The following is a 17,573-nucleotide window of genomic DNA, read 5'->3' as shown; positions in this document are numbered from 1 at the left end:
AAAATCCAAACAAACATCAACAATGTTTTGGAAAACCTTAAACAGGGAAATCCCTGACCTAGATGTATGTCATAATATGCTTGATGGTAATGTTCTAACCAGCTGTTTCTCCATCTTCAATGAGTCCAGCTATTTCCTTCACAATTACCGTCTACTTTTGTTATAAAATACTACCTATGTTAGTAGGGCCTCCACGAGTCCAAAATATTGGACTTGAATACTCAAGGGTCAAATTCAACCCGAACCCAAGTCCCCGACACTTACCCTGGATGATAATACTCAAGGGTCAAATTCAACCCGAACCCAAGTCCCCGACACTTACCCTGGATGATAATGAGAGTGAGGAACAAAATAAAATAGCACTATGCATTTTAATTCTAGCCCTAAACATGGATGCCAAATCATACCATTGCACGGGAATAGGAAGGTGCCAAAAAATGTTTGTGTGTGTGTGTGTGTGGCGGGGACACACATAACTATTTATATGTCTGTCTGTCTGTCTATTTATCTATCTAAAACATCACTGCTGCTGCTGCTGCTACAAAGTGGAGATCAAAGGCCCCCCCCCCCCCACACACACACTTCCTACGCCAGTGCATTGTATTGCATTGCACACATTCTCATAGCTCTGTAATGTAACTGTTTGCAAGCATATGTCAAAATGACATAAAAAATATACTGTAAACCGTAGTAATATTGCAACGTGTTTTTTTCGCAAATGTATACCTTAACGCATGTTCGTGACATGTAAATTTCGCGAACGATCGTTGACAGCTCAAAAAAAAATGTGGATAAAGACAGCTCACTGTAATTGTTATAAAGTTACTGTCTGTAAATCAATATTCTGTTATCCTACATCAAGCAATTGTGTCTAGTACAGTCTATAGAAGGGATTAGGCCCTACCCACCTCACCTGTATTACAATCACAACTCACAGCTTCAGTTGTTAACTGTTAACACCCTTTGGTAGATAAAACAATAAACGATTAGTCGCCATCGATTGAAGTTACATAACACAATTAATGATTAGTCGCCATCAAGGAGAGCTCGTGTATAAGCTGTGCCTGTTGAGTGAATCTTTTTGGGAATTTTATTCTCAATAAAATCGAGACATCACTTTAAGCACACTTCAAACTGGAAAATAATGCGTGCGTATTAATTTCGCGACATAAGGTTGGGCGCGAACGACGCGAAATTTATACGCATGCATTTTTTCTCTCGGTTTACAGTAATAAAATGAGCATGCTTTTCCTTGCACGGTGCTTGAACCGTAATTGGATATGGGCACGTTAATATGTTATCCTATCCTGTCCTATTCCTTGCATGGGTACTTGAGTTGCTAAACTTGGTAAACTCGACCCGTTCCCAAGTACTCAAGCACTCATGGAGACCCTATATGTTAGCAAGCCACCGAAATGGGTAGTTACTTAGAATAATATATTATATACTGATGCAATTAATGACACTTATAATTTTTTTTACAAGTAGTCTAAGAAAGGAAACCCACTCTATTTTTTCAGTAGTAGCAAGGGGTCTTTTATATGCATCATCCTATAGACAAGATAGCACATACCATGGCCTTTGATGTACTTGCTGGAATGAGAAACAGCCCAATGGGCCCACCGATGCAACCCCTGCAACTTCCCACGGCAATCCCGTGGAGTTTTTCACTCTCTACAGCACTTTTTTTTGCTTAGATAGATTTTTTCCACTGCTTGTGTTTTGCTGTGGATGTTTTCTTAACTGCAGGGGTTGCCAATAGGGATTGATCCTAGTCCGACCATACATCAGGTAAGTGCTTTACCACTGGGTTACGCCCTGCCCGAAAACCAGTGATGAAACAATTATACTGACTGTTACCTAACACCATCAAAACCTGCACTGACATCAGCTGAGGAATTAATGGAGATGGGACCGGCCTCGGTGGCATCGTGGTTAGGCCATCGGTTTACAGGCTGGTAGGTACTGGGTTCGGATCCCAGTCGAGGCATGGGATTTTTAATCCATACCGACTCCAAACCCTGAGTGAGTGCTCCGCAAGACTCAGTGGGTAGGTGTAAACCACTTGCACCAACCAGTGCTCCATAACTGGTTCAACAAAGGCCATGGTTTGTGCTATCCTGCCTGTGGGAAGCGCAAATAAAAAATCCCTTGCTGCATGTCATAAAAGAGTAGCCTATGTGGTGACAGCAGGTTTCCTCTAAAAAAACCAGTGTCAGAATGACCATATGTTTGACGTCCAATAGCCGATGATAAGATAAAAAATCAATGTGCTCTAGTGGTGTCGTTAAATAAAACAAACTTTACTTTTTTAATGGAGACAGATGTTTGTGAAATGACACCTCAACACTAAACTGCAATAACTATTGGGTGGGATCGACCCCCGCCGGTGGCCCATTGGGCTATTTCTCATTCCAGCCAGTGCACCACGACTGGTATATCAAAGGCTGTGGTATGTTCTATCCTGTCTGTGGGATGGCACATATTAAAGACCCCTTGCTACTAATGGAAAAATGTAGCGGTTTTCATCTCTAAGACTACATGTATATGTTAGAATTACCAAATACTTGACATCCAATAACTGATGATTAATAAATCAATGTGCTCTAGTGGTGTCATAAAACAAAACAAACTTTAACTATTGGGTGGGTAATATGGCCATTTAAAAACTTGGTTCAGACAAAGATAGGAAACTCAGGGCCGTATCTAGCTGGGTGGGGGGGTGGGGGGGGGTGGTTGGGGGCAAGGGGAAAATTATAGAGACTTAAAGAAAATTCTTCTTAATCGTTTAAGACTATTAACTACTCAGTGTGCCCCCCCCCCCCCCAAAAAAAAAATCCTAGCTATGGCCCTGAAACTCATGCTACTCCTACCAAAACCAAGAGTACCAATGAAGTACATGATACACGCATCTTCCCCAAGTTAAAAAATGTAGCGGGTTTCCGAGTCTGACTACGAGTCAGAATAACCATATGTTTGACATCCAATAACCGATAATTAATTAATCAGTGTGCTCCAGTGGTGTTGTTAAACAAAACAAACATTAACTTTTAACTTCCCCCAAGTTCAGCAAGCAAACGTTTTGCTAACTATTTGATTGATTCCTGATGTGGCCATTTGATTTACCATGAAGAGCATATACCAGTCTAGCGGGTTTTTATCTGCTGGGTCTGGCTGAACTCAGCCCAGGAGTTTAATGGACACAAATTATTGAATGTGTTACAAATTGATAAGAAAGATATGGACAGGGATTTCCTTAAATGGGCAACAATGCGTGAAAAGTAGATCTTAGCGACCTAGTTATGGTACACATGTATTTGCATGTAAGGTTTTATCATCCTATATGAATGGATTTATGAGACATGCTTTGGGAATTAAAAGTTTATGGATGGACAGTTGTACGGACAATGCCATACCATAATATGACCCGCTTAGGACGAGCATGTATATACAGCAGCAATGAATATTTTAAATGAATTTTTTTTCCCTTCGACAAGACAGTAAATACCATAGCCTTTAGTGCTATAAATGATCAGATAACCGCTAAGCACTCTACCACAGATCTAAATACTGGCACAGAAGCACCTCACCATACACCTCAACTAACTGCCCCATCCCTGCTCCCTCTCCCTCCCCCATCACCTCCATATAGCATGTGGTACTTGTTTGTTTGTTTAACGACAACACTGGAGTACATTGATTTATTAATTTCAAGCCTTGTATTGCTCTAGTGATATCTTTAATTCATTCACTGATTAGTTCATTCACACAATACAATCAATGATACACTCATTCTTTGTTATGTAGACCATTCTGACCTGTTTATATAAACATTAACTACCAGCCAATCTGAAACATTATAAACATTAACATTTTGCTTTGTGTGGTGCTAGACATAATGCTAGGCTTAGACTACCACTGCTAGCAGAAAGTTGACTAACTCCATGGTTGCATTTTAATTTCCCCAACTCCAGACATACAACACATGCACTCAGATTAACAACTAATGAGTTATATGACAAGAATAGAGTTGTAAGAACACTGAGACTAGCAACTGGACAGTCGAAGAAGTTGTAATAGCAGAAATTTGGCCATCTCTCTGCTGGCAGTTGGTAGTATGAAACTAGCATACACTATATAGTTTAAAGAAACCCAAACCCAAACACATTCTTGCTCTAGTCTGAACAATTTCATATACACTTAGTTTTTAGATTTTAGCCACCATTTAAAAACTTATATATTAAATGAGCATTTAAAAAAAAAATGTATACTGTTGTTGGTTGTGAAACAATGGACCAAATATTTTCCTGTATCTGATCTACTTGTGAAAATTGTATGTATTTATTTTAAAAGTTTCAGGTATATTTTTTATGAAAAAAGTAAAAAAAATAAAGCCTGATGATAATTTGGGTTATTTATAACATTAAAAAAAACCCCAGATAACCAGAGGCATATAAATCACAATGATAATTAAATTTATTTTTTTTTGGTTAAAAGGAACAGGACATGGTAAAGTGCTCGACTGAGGCACGTTCAGAGTAGGATCAATCCCCATCAATGGGCCCATGATTGGTATATCAAAGGCCATGGTATATGCTACCCTGTCTTTGGGATGGTGCATATAAAAGATCCCTTGCTGTTAATTGAAAAAAGTTGCGGGTTTCCTCTCTAAGACTATACATCAAAATTAGTAAATGTTTGACATCCAGTAGCCAATGATTAATCAGTGATATCATGAAACAAAACAAATTTCTTTTTTGGCGGGTTAAAGTTTTTTTTTTAAAAGCCTACATGTATCTATGCTACTTAGATGATTATAGCAAACCTACTTATTTCTAGCGCTAGGAGGTATTGAAATTTCAGTTTGGGTATCAGTATTTTTTTGGTGATTTACCTTGGTATTGGTATGGTATTCGGTATGAACACAATACTAATACCGATACTGATATTGAGTGGAATTTTTGGTATACTCGGCTTTAAATGCATGCTCGAGTTAAGACTCACTAACTACTTTCAGCTAAATAAAGTAAAATTCCATACACAAGGTCCTCACACACACACACAAATACATATATATATATATATATATATATAATATATATATATATATATATATATATATACTCAGATCTCATTACAACAACCGTCGTTACTACATTTACACCATCCGACCACTAATTGTCGGGAACGTACATCAATGTTATTCTGTTCATTACACCAGAATTCACACCTTCTGACACTGACAGAGCACATTAGAAACAAACGTGCACCCAATTTCTGAAAACACCTCTTTACAACGACATTACATAATCACAATAACTGTAACATGTTAACAGTACACACAGCCATTTGGCATCCTTGATCTTGTTGTGAGCCGACAGTGTCACATGACGTCCGAGTTATTACCAATGTCGGCTAGATCTATAGAGGTGTATTGCTTTTGAAAATAAGCCTTTAGTAATTCAATTAAAGGATTAACTCCAAACAATCAAGTCTACTAGTTTTATGATATTTTGTAAACGAAGTAGGTACCAATGGTAGATGTCGTTAACCAAGGAATTATTAGACTGACAATGAATGTGCCTTGATTAATAATAATATATTTAATAATGGTTTGTGATCGATCCCCTTCGGTGGGCCCTTGGGCTATTTATTATTCCAGCCATGTGCACCACGACTGGTATATCAAATGTCGTGATATGTGCTATCCTGTCTGCATGATGGTGCATATAAAAGATCACTTGCTTCTAACAGAAATATGTAGCGGGTTTCCTCTCTAAGACTATATGTCAAAATTACAAAAAGTCTGACACCCAATAGTAATAAATCAGTGTGCTCTAGTGATGTCGTTAAATGAAACAAATTCTTATAACGGCAATTTCGATATAACAACAATTTCAGTATAAAGACAAAGTTACCCAGAGACGAACGTGATCGTTGTAACGAGGTCTGACTGTGTGTGTGTATATATGTATATATATATATACACACACACACACACATAGCTCGCTCTCTCTCTCTTTCTCTCTCTCTCTCTCACACTCTCTCTCTCTCTCTCTCTCTTACCTGAATCTTCAGCAATCTTTGCACTCAGTCCACTGTGGGCCTCCATTAGAAACTCCAACTGATTTGACAGCAGCATCTGCTTCAACACGGAGGATTTCTGCAATCAAAGCATGCAGCTATAAACACACTTCAAATCAGAACAGATGGTGTCTTTCATAGTCGTAATCAATACTAATGTTTTTCTGACAACATACTCTAATTTTAAAAATAACAAGATATTCTGAGAGTACTGCTAAAGCAATACATGTCCCCTACTGTGCCTAACACATTTTTGTATCTCCCAAGTTCAAGTGTCATAAATTAAAAATGTGTAAATCACCATTAAAGTTAAAACTTGATCTGTAACAGTACATGATAAAGCTATACACAAAATTTAGCTCAATATCTCAAGGCATTGTGATAAAACATCCAAAAAACTATATGTGGGGCAGACAGACGGACGGACGGACGGACCGACAGATAAGATGAAACCTATAGTTCCCTCCAGCTGGACCACTGTCACCAGTAGGAGTAATGTATTTTTAGGGTGGGATGTACTGATAGCTACAAGGTAGAGTACTTACTAAGGTGTTTTCGACTTATGAATATTACCCCATGATTGGTAAGTGAAGGACCCAAGGCATAAAATTTGGCACGAACGATTTTGTCGTTCGTCTGTCAGTTATGCAAAACCAATATCGACACGAACGACGGATCGTTTGTGCAAAAACTATAATCGCTCGTCAGAAAATGTAAATTGACATGTTTTGGCTAATATAACTATTTTTGGAATAAAATAATAAGAGAACGGGCCTAGCATTGCAGGTGTGAGAAAAAAAACAATGTATCTGTTTGAACTCGACATCATGGTGAATTACAAAGTCGGCACTGTCTCGTGGTAAATATTCTTGCGCACAATAAACTCGTGCAATAAATAGGGAGAGAAAAAAAGTATGTGAAGTTCTGTATATTTATTTACTTTTTGACACCTGTGTGGTTACGTTGAAATATATGCATTAATTCTGAAACATATTGTAATGAAAACAAGTACAACCCTTGCTAAATCAATTTATTAAAATATGACTTACACAGCGAAGAAAATAGTACGTTTAATACGGAACTTTAAAATAATGAAGTGGAAATTAGAACATGATGAAACACTGAGTTGCAGCATTGATTGGATCCGAGGATTCGCAGAACTTCGGGTCTTTCCGTTCAGACCCGGAAGCACAAAGCTTGCGGGAATTCCCTGTTTCGTTCAGACTATTGTTTGGCGCCAACAAGTACTACCCTGTAATAGAACCGATGGGGTAGTGTGCTGAAATGTAAATGGCAGCTTTCAAGTTAGTCCCAGCATACCAAATAATAATAATAATTTGGTATTTATGATAAGAATTTGGAGAAAAGCTACGAAAATCGCCCATCTTAGATTCTCATTTGTATCTGAATCACTGGAGAAAATTGTTCGTGCAAACACTAAAACCACACGAACGACATATCGTTTGTCTGAAAAAGTCAAATTTTATGCCCTGGGACCATGGTATGTACTACCTTGTTCACTGAAGAAAAGTGCATATAAAAGATCCCCTTGCTGGTATTTGTTTCATGTGAGTAGCCTACATGTGGTGGCAGTGGGTTAGGTTACCTCTCTTTATCGATCAACCATCATACATACTTTGTAAATGTACCAAATAGCAGTTACAAGTTTAAAATATGCCAAGACATTATTAAGTATAATTCTTGTGAAATTATTCTCCTTCATATCTTTTGGCAGCGTCATTCATAGAAATTATATTTTAAAAAGGCAACAGTTATTTTCAGTTATTATTAATGGATGTAAACCCTTGCAAACTGTTGATTTCAAAACTATAAGTTTACTAGAAGATGTAGAGTATGACTTTAAATCATTAAAAGGTAACATTGTCAATTTAAAGTGACAGACCCTAGTTTTAAACACTACAACATAGTTTTCATTATGAAAGTCATTTGTGATAATTTAAATTAGAAGTATTACATTTGATTATTTAGAATATTAATTTTCGTACACCTGAAGTGGTTCTGGTCTACCAGGTGTTTGCAATACCCCAAAATGCATATTTCGTAATTCTAAAGACACATTCGTCAGAGAAGTAATAGTTATCGAGACAAGCTCTAATTATTTTTAGATGGTATTTCCTTGTTTAAACATCACAGACTTTAGCTTATTCAACTGTGTGTTGCAGGTTTGTAGATTAACTAGACGTAGTGTCCATTATAACGGGATGAAACTTGGGTCTACACCTTTAATATACATAAACACACATACATATTCTAAACAGAGATGAAGACATTTAATAAAATAACAAGAATTTACCACAGGCCACAATTAATGACACTAATTCAATTCCTTGCTCGAGGGATAATTTTGTATATGTATATATAGAGAGAGAGACTGTAGAACAGTTTATTGACTTAAGATATGAAAATAAATGAGAGCTTGTTTTATGTAATCAGGTTAGTACAAAATTAGGCTAATGGTTATTATTGTTTTCATTGCATGTAGCTCACTGGTAACACGACTTGCTGCAAGACTGATCACCTTAGATTGCCGTGGGTCTTTCCTATCCCAACCAGTGCACAAAAACTGTGGTACATTTGTATATATATTATCTCACTTTTGAAGAAATTGCATCTTATTTTTTTGGGTAGGATTAGCATATATAACGGTGACAGTGATCTTTCTCTCTCTCTCGACCATTAGTATTTTATCTCTTTCTCTTTCTCAATCAATACAAGAGTCTGTTTCTTTCAAAATTGCTGATTGTTCAGATATGAATTTAAAACCATCTCATACCAGATTTTTATAGTGGAGATAAAAGGGAAACATAAAGAAAGAAAGGAATATTTGAGTAGTGACACCTCAGCACATTTTAAACCAACATATGATACAGAGAATAAAATATAAAAATCTGTTTCATCTACATAGATTACCGCTACTGAAACGCAGGAGTCAGTTTTATATATACTTCCCACATAAAGGATAACACATACCATTGGCTTTGACAGAGTATGACAAATATTTTGAAAAGTCACTAGCCACAGGGCTAGTGGGTTTGTGAAAACCATTAGCCCACCAAGATAAAGCACTAGCCCAAATTCTTGATCAATTATAACTGGATTTTTATCTAATTTTTGTAAGATTACACATTTACGACTATAACAGTAAAATGAAACAAACACTTAAATTATGTTGTAACTTTCAGTTTTGTCGTGTTGTACGTTTGGTCTTTTGTCAAGTATGATCCATCGTCATTGTCCCGTTTTCGCTTTTACCCTCCCCTGGGGAAAAATAATATTAAACTCATGGTTGGTATCTAAAACCACTATCAAAATAATTAAACGACAGTGTGACACACAGTAATAGATGGTTCAGTGTCTTTGGTAGTGAGTTATACTTTTAGGGCCTACTATTCATGTCGCCAGGAACGGTACTGCCAATTGCTCAAATACAGAGCATTATCCCATGTCAGACCGATATCAAAAGAATAGAACGGCGACATCTAATCCGTTGTTAATTGATGAACAAAAAAGGTATTATCTTGTATAGGCAGCTGTGAGACATTATCCAAACGTAATAGGCATGTGCTGTTACCGTTAAAGTAAATAGTTTTTCTGGTTGTCGATAACCGTATGTAAGCGAAGTGTTAAATTAGAAAACAATAGGTAAATAAAGCAAACACTGAAATTCAAAGCATGTCTGGGGTTTACTTGATTGAGATTAACCTGTCGTCGCGATTGGTGATTTCCAAGTTCTTAGCCTAAAACATAATTATGTGCGAGATTAACTACCACGTGACGTGTCCAACCAATCAAAACACGCATGTCATTAGACTTATTTCCTGTGCCAGAAACTTCAAAGGGAAAAGTAAACAACGCATGCTGTAACTGTGACGATGTAGAGATAGCATGTTACTGCAGTTTGCAGACCTAGTTCAAGTGGATTATTATTATTATATACTGATGGTGTTGTTGATATTATTCTATGACAAACGTCACAATCAAATTTATTAATTGAAATTTCAGCCGAGAGAAAAAAAACAAAACAAAAACACGATCGAGTGATAAGGATGAACAAATTAGATGCATATCAATAACTGTCGATGGATGAAAATAAAACCTACCTTAACTGGTTCACCTGAATGTCTCCGCTTTTGTTGCAGCATACATGGATAGGCATAATTCACTACAAATATAATATAAATGAAAGAGAATAAATGTTAATTATGGTGTCTATAACAGAAATGGAATGAATTAATGTTTAATGACATCCCAGCACAAAAATACACATCGGCTATAACAGAAAAGAAAGAAACGGAATTTGAGTAACAATGCCTCAGCATATTTTAATCAATGGTTATTTGGTGTCTAACATCTAACATTCAATGAGAGAGAGAGAGAGAGAGAGAGAGAGAGAGAGAGAGAGAGAGAGAGAGAGAGAGAGAGAGAGAGAGAGAGAGAGACAGACAGACAGACAGACAGACAGACAGACAGAGAGAAAGAGGAGATAGAAAGACAGAACAAGAGGTAACAAATAAGAGATGAGAGAGAGGGAGGGAGGAAGAGAAAGAGAGAAAGGGGTGGGGGGGTATTGCTAATCATGACCAGGCCACAATCTGAAACCCCAAATGCTCAACCACTTTAGGTTACCTCCATGTGACTAATTAATTAATTTGTAACTACCATATAGTAATGTAATTTTCATTTGAACATGCAAATTATATATGTTGCTGATAGTTGTGGCATGAATACAATAAATGTCAAATTCCACCATGTTTGTGTGACTTTTTTTTAAGAATTAATATTACAGGAATTTACAGGTCTGTTGAAATTATATCTGGAGTGGGGTGGGGCATGATCTCTAGTGGTGTGGGTTCACAGCCTCTATGTGTGTGTGTGGGGGGGGGGGGGGACACAAGTCATATTTTGACCTTTATTTATATAGACACCTTACACCTTACATTTTTGTCCTCGCATGGGGGGGGGACCTGTCCCACCAACACATCGCGGTTCCTACTGGCCTGATTGAGTTAGATTTGTGTGATTTCATTTATTGGAATATTGGTCCTGTTGTACCTCATTTTGTAGAAGCTGGTGGGGGGCACTGACTCAGCCCCGCCCCCCCCCCCCAACTCTTTTATTCATTCATTTCATTTCCAATTAAGGGGCACACACCTCAGCTATCTGGGCTGTCTGTCCAGAACAGTGGATTAGTTGTTAGTTGGTTAGTTGGTTAGTGAGAGAGAAGAAGGTGTAGTGGCCTTACACCTACCCATTGAGCTCTTAAGAACTTGCTCTGGGTTGGAGCCAGTACCGGGCTGCGAACCGTGTAGTCCAATGGCTTAACCACTGCGCCACTGAGGCCGGTCCAACTCTTTTTGGACCAATTTTCTTGGAAATAAAGATGTTTCTTTTTGTGATAAACTATCAATTAATAACGTCAGTTTGTAATCCTATACCATTTACACATTTGAAACCAAAAGCAGAAATTAATTTTTTGGAATGGGAAGCAATTTGTGCTTCTCAAATTTCAAGCTGTAAGCAAATGTTAGAATGTGACAAGTACCTCTAGAAATCAGTCTCACAATTAGACTCCTCATTAGAATTGTAGTGTAACATTTTTAACAGCAATGTGGGAGACTTCAGACAAGCACTCTTATAAATAAGAAATTCTCTAGATATCTGCTTTAAAATGCAGCAACAGTATGGAGGGGAGGGGACTCTAACCCTAACCCTAAAAGATGTAACTCTTGCCCCCCACTCCACCTTAATAACTACCCTACCATGGGCCATTGCCAGTAGATTGTTACAACATGACTAAATGTTGTGTCTTTTGTTGCAGCCTTTTATTTTTGGAAGGGGTGTGTACTTCTCGAAAATGGACCTTGGCAAGTACTGACATTGTAAAAAAAAAAGAAAAAAAGTGGAGCTTGCACACATGCACCCCTCCCCCCCCCCCCCCTCCACACACACATTCCATCTAACCCACAGGAGGATCACAGGGGTCCTATGATATCCCTCATCCATTTAAAGTGTTCTTTTTAATCACTTTTTTTTTTTTAATTCATCACCCACAATATACAACACTAAATTGCCCTAAAAATGTGTGAGCATTTTTATTATAAATGGGCTTGATGCACAGTCAGTCTAGAATCGATCTGAGTCGGTGGGCTATTTCTCATTCCAGCCAGTGCACCCCGACTGGTATATCAAAGGCCATGGTATGTCCTATTCTGCCTGTGGAATGGTGCATATAAAAGATTCCTTGCTACTAATGAAAAAATGAAGCAGGTTTTCTCTCTAAGACTATATGTCAAAATGACCAAATGTTTGACATCCAACAGCCGATGATTAATAAATCAATGTGCACTAGTGGTGTCATTAAACATTACAAATTTTTTATTAAATTTTTTTTGGGAAAGCATACATACCCGTAGATCAAACCCTACCCTCCGATCTCACTTATTTGCCTTCAAGAAACACAAATTGCCCTTTTTTAGAATTTTGTGAATCCCCTCCACCTTTAAAAAATCCTGGATCTGCCCCTGGACCTGTCTTGGAATTATTGCATTCCTTGTGGAACCAGCTTTCAGGAAATGTATTCAACTCATACTGAAAGTAGTACAGCAAACTGTGTACCATATAGTCCAAAATATTAATTTACTCATAACAGTATGACAATTACCTTTAACTTTAATAATGCTACTCATATACTTCGGGCTATTTTATTCTAAACACGAACACAATCTGAGAATATATTGGTATCAAAATTAACCGAATTCTGTAAGTTGTTTCGAGTAGTATACATATACCGGCACCCACTTACCTTTCCGTGATTCTTTACAGTGCGAGCAGATAAACTGTGAACCCCGTGTAAGCCATGTTTTGAACGAGTTCATCGTGGATGCAGTCCACTAAAGATTACTAGGTTTTGATTTTGTGAAAGTAGTGTGTGTGTATAGAGATGATTCAGTGTTACAACACCATTCAAGCGCATTCTAACAGTAACACTGAAGTAAGCGTGGCGATACCGGTATACGCTTGGGATCACGTGATATTGTCATGTGATTATAACGATGATTGTTCGTTGGCAACGTTACGTCGTTTGAAACGGGTTTTACAAATATTTTATACCAACACGTGTATAATATGTACGGTATTAAACGACCTCCCATTCATTATCATATTATATTATGATGTCAATCTGTATATAATGTATAACATGCACGGTGGAAGAAAGAACGCATTGGGGTGGGGCGAAAGAGTGACTAACAAACAGACCGAGGGCGCGAATCGCCCAACTTCTTGGGGGTTATGCCGGTGGAAATGTAACCTCCTATAAAATTTCGAATACTACATGCCTTCCGGGGGCGTAAGGTGGTCTGGACCTGAGGGTGGGGGGCGAATATGAACCTAGTTACAGTACAAGTGAACCTTTTCAAAATATGGTTTCCTTGGACACCTAGGTTATATACAATGAACAAATAACTCGTACACGTAATAAAATAATTCGTTACAATATTTCAGTCGCAAATATCATGAATATATATATATATAACTTCTAATATATAATTTTCAAGTCATTATATGCATAGGACTTTGTATTTAAAAGTTTAACTAAATGATTGGTAGTTCGTTTTCGTAAATTCTAGGTGTAGATATTTTATAAACTGTAGATGCCCTAGCATGCAATGTCCTGCATACATCAAGGCAAATGCGGGGGAAATGCAACACTTATTGAGTGCATATTTGAAAAATGTATAGGCCTAATTTCTGAAGAAAAGTACGCCTGCATGTTACGGTCTGGTCTAGGATTTTGAGAAGGGAGTTTAAGGTTAATAAGTTAAGCTATCAAACAAACCCACAACCTTTTAAGTGTTGTATTGTGTAAATCCAGCAAGGAAGGGTCATCTGGTGAGGGTAGACACATTATGTTTTTACTTGGCAACTAAAGGGTTTTTCTTTTTTGTTTTAAACCCTAGCAACCTCTTGAACATACGCTTAACAAAGTTAAAGTTTGTTTTATTTAACGACACGACTATTGGATGAAAAAGATTTCATAACTTTGACTAGCTTAGAAAGGAAGTTTGTTTTGTTTAACGACACCACTAGAGCACACTGATTTATTAATCATCGGCTATTGGATGTCAAACACATGGTCATTTTGACACAGTCATTAAGAGGAAACCCGCTACATTTTTCCATTAGTAGCAAGGTATCTTTTATATGCACCATCCCACATACAGGACAGCACATACCACGGTCTTTGATATACCAGTCGTGGTGCAGTGGCTTGAACGAGAAATAGCTCAATGTGCCCACCGAGGGGAATCGATCTCAGACCGACCGCACATCAAGCGAGCGCTTTACCACTGGGCTACGTCCCGCCACTAGCTTATAAAGGAGACCGCTACATTTTTCCATTATTTATTTATTTCAACTTATTTTCGTGCTTATATCCTATTAATTTTCAAGCACATACGCTGTCCTGTGTACACACCTCAGCTATCTGGGCTGTATGTCCAGGACAGGGGGTTAGTTGTTAATTGTAAATGAGAGAGAAGAGGGTGTAGTGGTCTTACACCTACCCATTGAATCGTTAAAACCCGCTCTGGGTGAGAGCCGGTACTGGTAATTTTCCATTCGGTCAGGGTTTTACGTGCATATTCAGAACAAGCTGTTATAGCACACGCCTGTCCTGGGCGCAGGTGACGGCCTCGACCGGCTCCTCCGTCCAGGACAGGTTTTTCTATTAATAGTAAGGGATCTTTTATATGCACCATCACACCCATCAGGGTGGTATTTATGGACTACACCATACGTTTAATAATTACTGCACTGGAGTAAGAAGCGGGGGGGGGGGGGGGGGGGGGGGGGGGGGGGGGGGTTGTCAAGGGACGCATGTACCCCCCACTTTTCAGATATTTTGCTTTATATTTGTGTAAAAGTGTGTAAATATAAAAGATGTCTGCTTATGGAATTTGAAATTCTTATTTCTCGATTTTGTTTTTATCCTGCACATATGTATACAAAAAAACACCTAGTTGACAAAAAGAATAAAAAATTATAAGTTTAGTACGATATACTAATCAAGATTTGTTTTTCTTTGTGTCATTTATATATATTACTGGCGTAGGAAGCGCGGAGGGGGGGGGGGGGGCAAGGGGGCATGTGCACCCAATTTTTCAGATAATTTGCTTTATAATAGTGTAAAAGTGTGTAAATATAAAAGTGTGCGCCGCTCCCCCCCCCCCCCCCCCCCCTTTGGCACCTTCCTACGCCAGTGTATATGCTAAGTGTTTTGCAAATTACCGATTAGATCAGTAAAACAAGATTCCATTAGTCTACATTCAGCAAGAGTTAATCTTTGTGGCTTGACTTTATTAGTCCGGGTATTGCTTAGACATGTTCACTTGGTAGTTCACTAGCTATCACATGATGCGCGGGTACCATGCAGTATGAAACATATTAATTTATTTTTAATTAATTATATATATATAATATATATATATATATATATATATATATATATATATATATATATATATAATATATTTTAAATACTGTTTATAACATAGCCAGTCCTAAGTTGCCGAGACTATATATTTGTGCCAAAGCTTATTTAAAATGTTAAAAACATGCATTTAAAAAACACCACCCCCACAGAAAGAAAGAAAGAAATGTTTTATTTAACGACTCACTCAACACATTTTACTGACGGTTATATGGCATCAGACATATGGTTAAAGACCACAGAGATATTAAGAGAGGAAACCCGCTGTCGCCACAAGGGATCTTTTATATGCACCACGGTCTTTGTTACACCAGTTGTGGAACACTGGCTGGAACGAGAAATAGCCCAATGGGTCCACCGACGGGGATCGTTCCTAGACCGACCGGGCATCAAGCGAACGCGTTTACCACTGGGCTACGTCCCGCCCCTCGCCACAGAAAGTTTGCAGCGTTCACTCTCTCTCTCTCTCTCTCTCTCTCTCTCTCTCTCTCTCTCTCTCAAAAGAGACGGACCCCCATCAGTCATTCCTCTCTCCTCTCTCTCTCCTCTCTCGCCCCCCTCTCTCTCTCTCTCTCTCTCTCTCTCTCTCTCTCTCTCTCTCTCTCTCTCTCTCTCTGTGTGTGTGTGTGTGTGTGTTTGTGTTTAACCACGACAGTTTTATAAAATGATAAAAAAAAAGTAAAAAAAAGTCCCAGAATTGAATTGAATCAGTGAATTGAATCAATGAATTGAATTGAATGTTGAACTATTAACCGGCCTCGGTGGTGTCGTGGTTAACCATTGGACATAAGGCTGGTAGGTACAGGGTTCGCAACCCGGTACCGACTCCCACCCACCCCCACTAATCACTAACAACTAACCCACTGTCCTGGTCAAACAGCCCGGGCCAGATAGCTGATGTGTGTGCCCAGGACAGCATGCTTGAACCTGAATTGGATTTAAGCACGAAAATAGTTGAAATGAAATGAAAGTTTAACGATCGACACTCCAACACAATTTATACAGATTTTTTTTTTCAATTGGGTGTACAAAAGAAGAAGAAAAAAGAAAGAAAAAGAATTCGATTCTGCTTCAGTTATTTTTTTAACGACACCACTAGAGCACAACGATTCGTTATTCATTGGCTATTGGATGTCAGACATTTGGTAATTTTGACAAATAGTCTTAGAGAAGAAACCCGCTACATTTTTTTCCATTAGTAGCAAGGGATCTTCTATATGCACCATCCCAAAACAGAATCTCATACCATACCCGTCGTGGTGCTTTGGCTGGAACAAGAAATAGCCCAATGTACCCATCGACGGGGATCGATCTCAGATCGAACGCGCATTAAGCGAACGCTACGTCCAGCTCCCGCATCAGCTTCATCTACTTCTGTTGTTGTTGATCTATTGAATATCAAAACATCAGTGGTGTGATTGGTTGCAATGAGTGTACCAGTGTAAAAGGAACTCAGATCCGTGGGAACCGAAATCCATAGGACCTCGGCTCCTAGGAACAGTAGTCCTATCGGACCTCCGTAGCTTAGGAACCATAGTCCTACCCGGACTTTCATATCTGGTTTATTTTTATTGTACAAACTCAGCAATATGAAATCTTAAAAGTATAAAATAAAAAGATAATTTATATAACGCAAATATCACATTTTTATAGTTGAATTATTATTATTATTATTATTATTATTATTAAATATCAGTATATAATGTCTAACAGATAATTCTGTTGGTATATAATATAGGCAAGTTATACTTATTTGCCAGTACTAATTTATACATGTAACATGCTTCGAATTATGAAAAATGTTTTTGAGTGTTCAAACATTACTTTTAAATGTTTAAACATTTATTAGTTGGAGCAACACGCAATGAATAAAGACCTTGGTTCTGCTCATGTAATAAGGTCAACAAAATGTGTACATACTCTTGAAAATGATATAAATGGAAAATATTGGAATAAATAGAAAATATTTAAATAAAGG

The 17,573-nt window shown here is 37.9% G+C and overlaps 1 protein-coding gene across 1 annotated transcript in view; it reads right to left on the bottom strand.

Annotated features, from left to right (window-relative positions):
- The window catches only part of LOC121367841 (phosphoenolpyruvate phosphomutase-like), a 36,876-nt gene extending 23,799 nt beyond the window's left edge, over positions 1-13,077 (bottom strand). The window contains exons 1-3 of the mRNA XM_041492256.1: positions 12,908-13,077; positions 10,206-10,267; positions 6,067-6,163 (exon numbers count right to left, since the gene is read on the bottom strand). Coding sequence (XP_041348190.1) covers positions 6,067-6,163; positions 10,206-10,267; positions 12,908-12,980 — 232 coding nt within the window. The 5' untranslated portion in view covers positions 12,981-13,077. The remainder of the gene's footprint in view (positions 1-6,066; positions 6,164-10,205; positions 10,268-12,907) is intronic.
- Between the last annotated feature and the right edge of the window lie 4,496 nt (positions 13,078-17,573).

Source organism: Gigantopelta aegis, chromosome 3 (assembly GCF_016097555.1).
Source record: "Gigantopelta aegis isolate Gae_Host chromosome 3, Gae_host_genome, whole genome shotgun sequence".
NCBI classification, from domain to species: domain Eukaryota; kingdom Metazoa; phylum Mollusca; class Gastropoda; order Neomphalida; family Peltospiridae; genus Gigantopelta; species Gigantopelta aegis.
The sequence above is the reverse complement of the archived record's forward strand: the minus strand, read 5'-3'. Positions and strand labels throughout refer to the sequence as shown.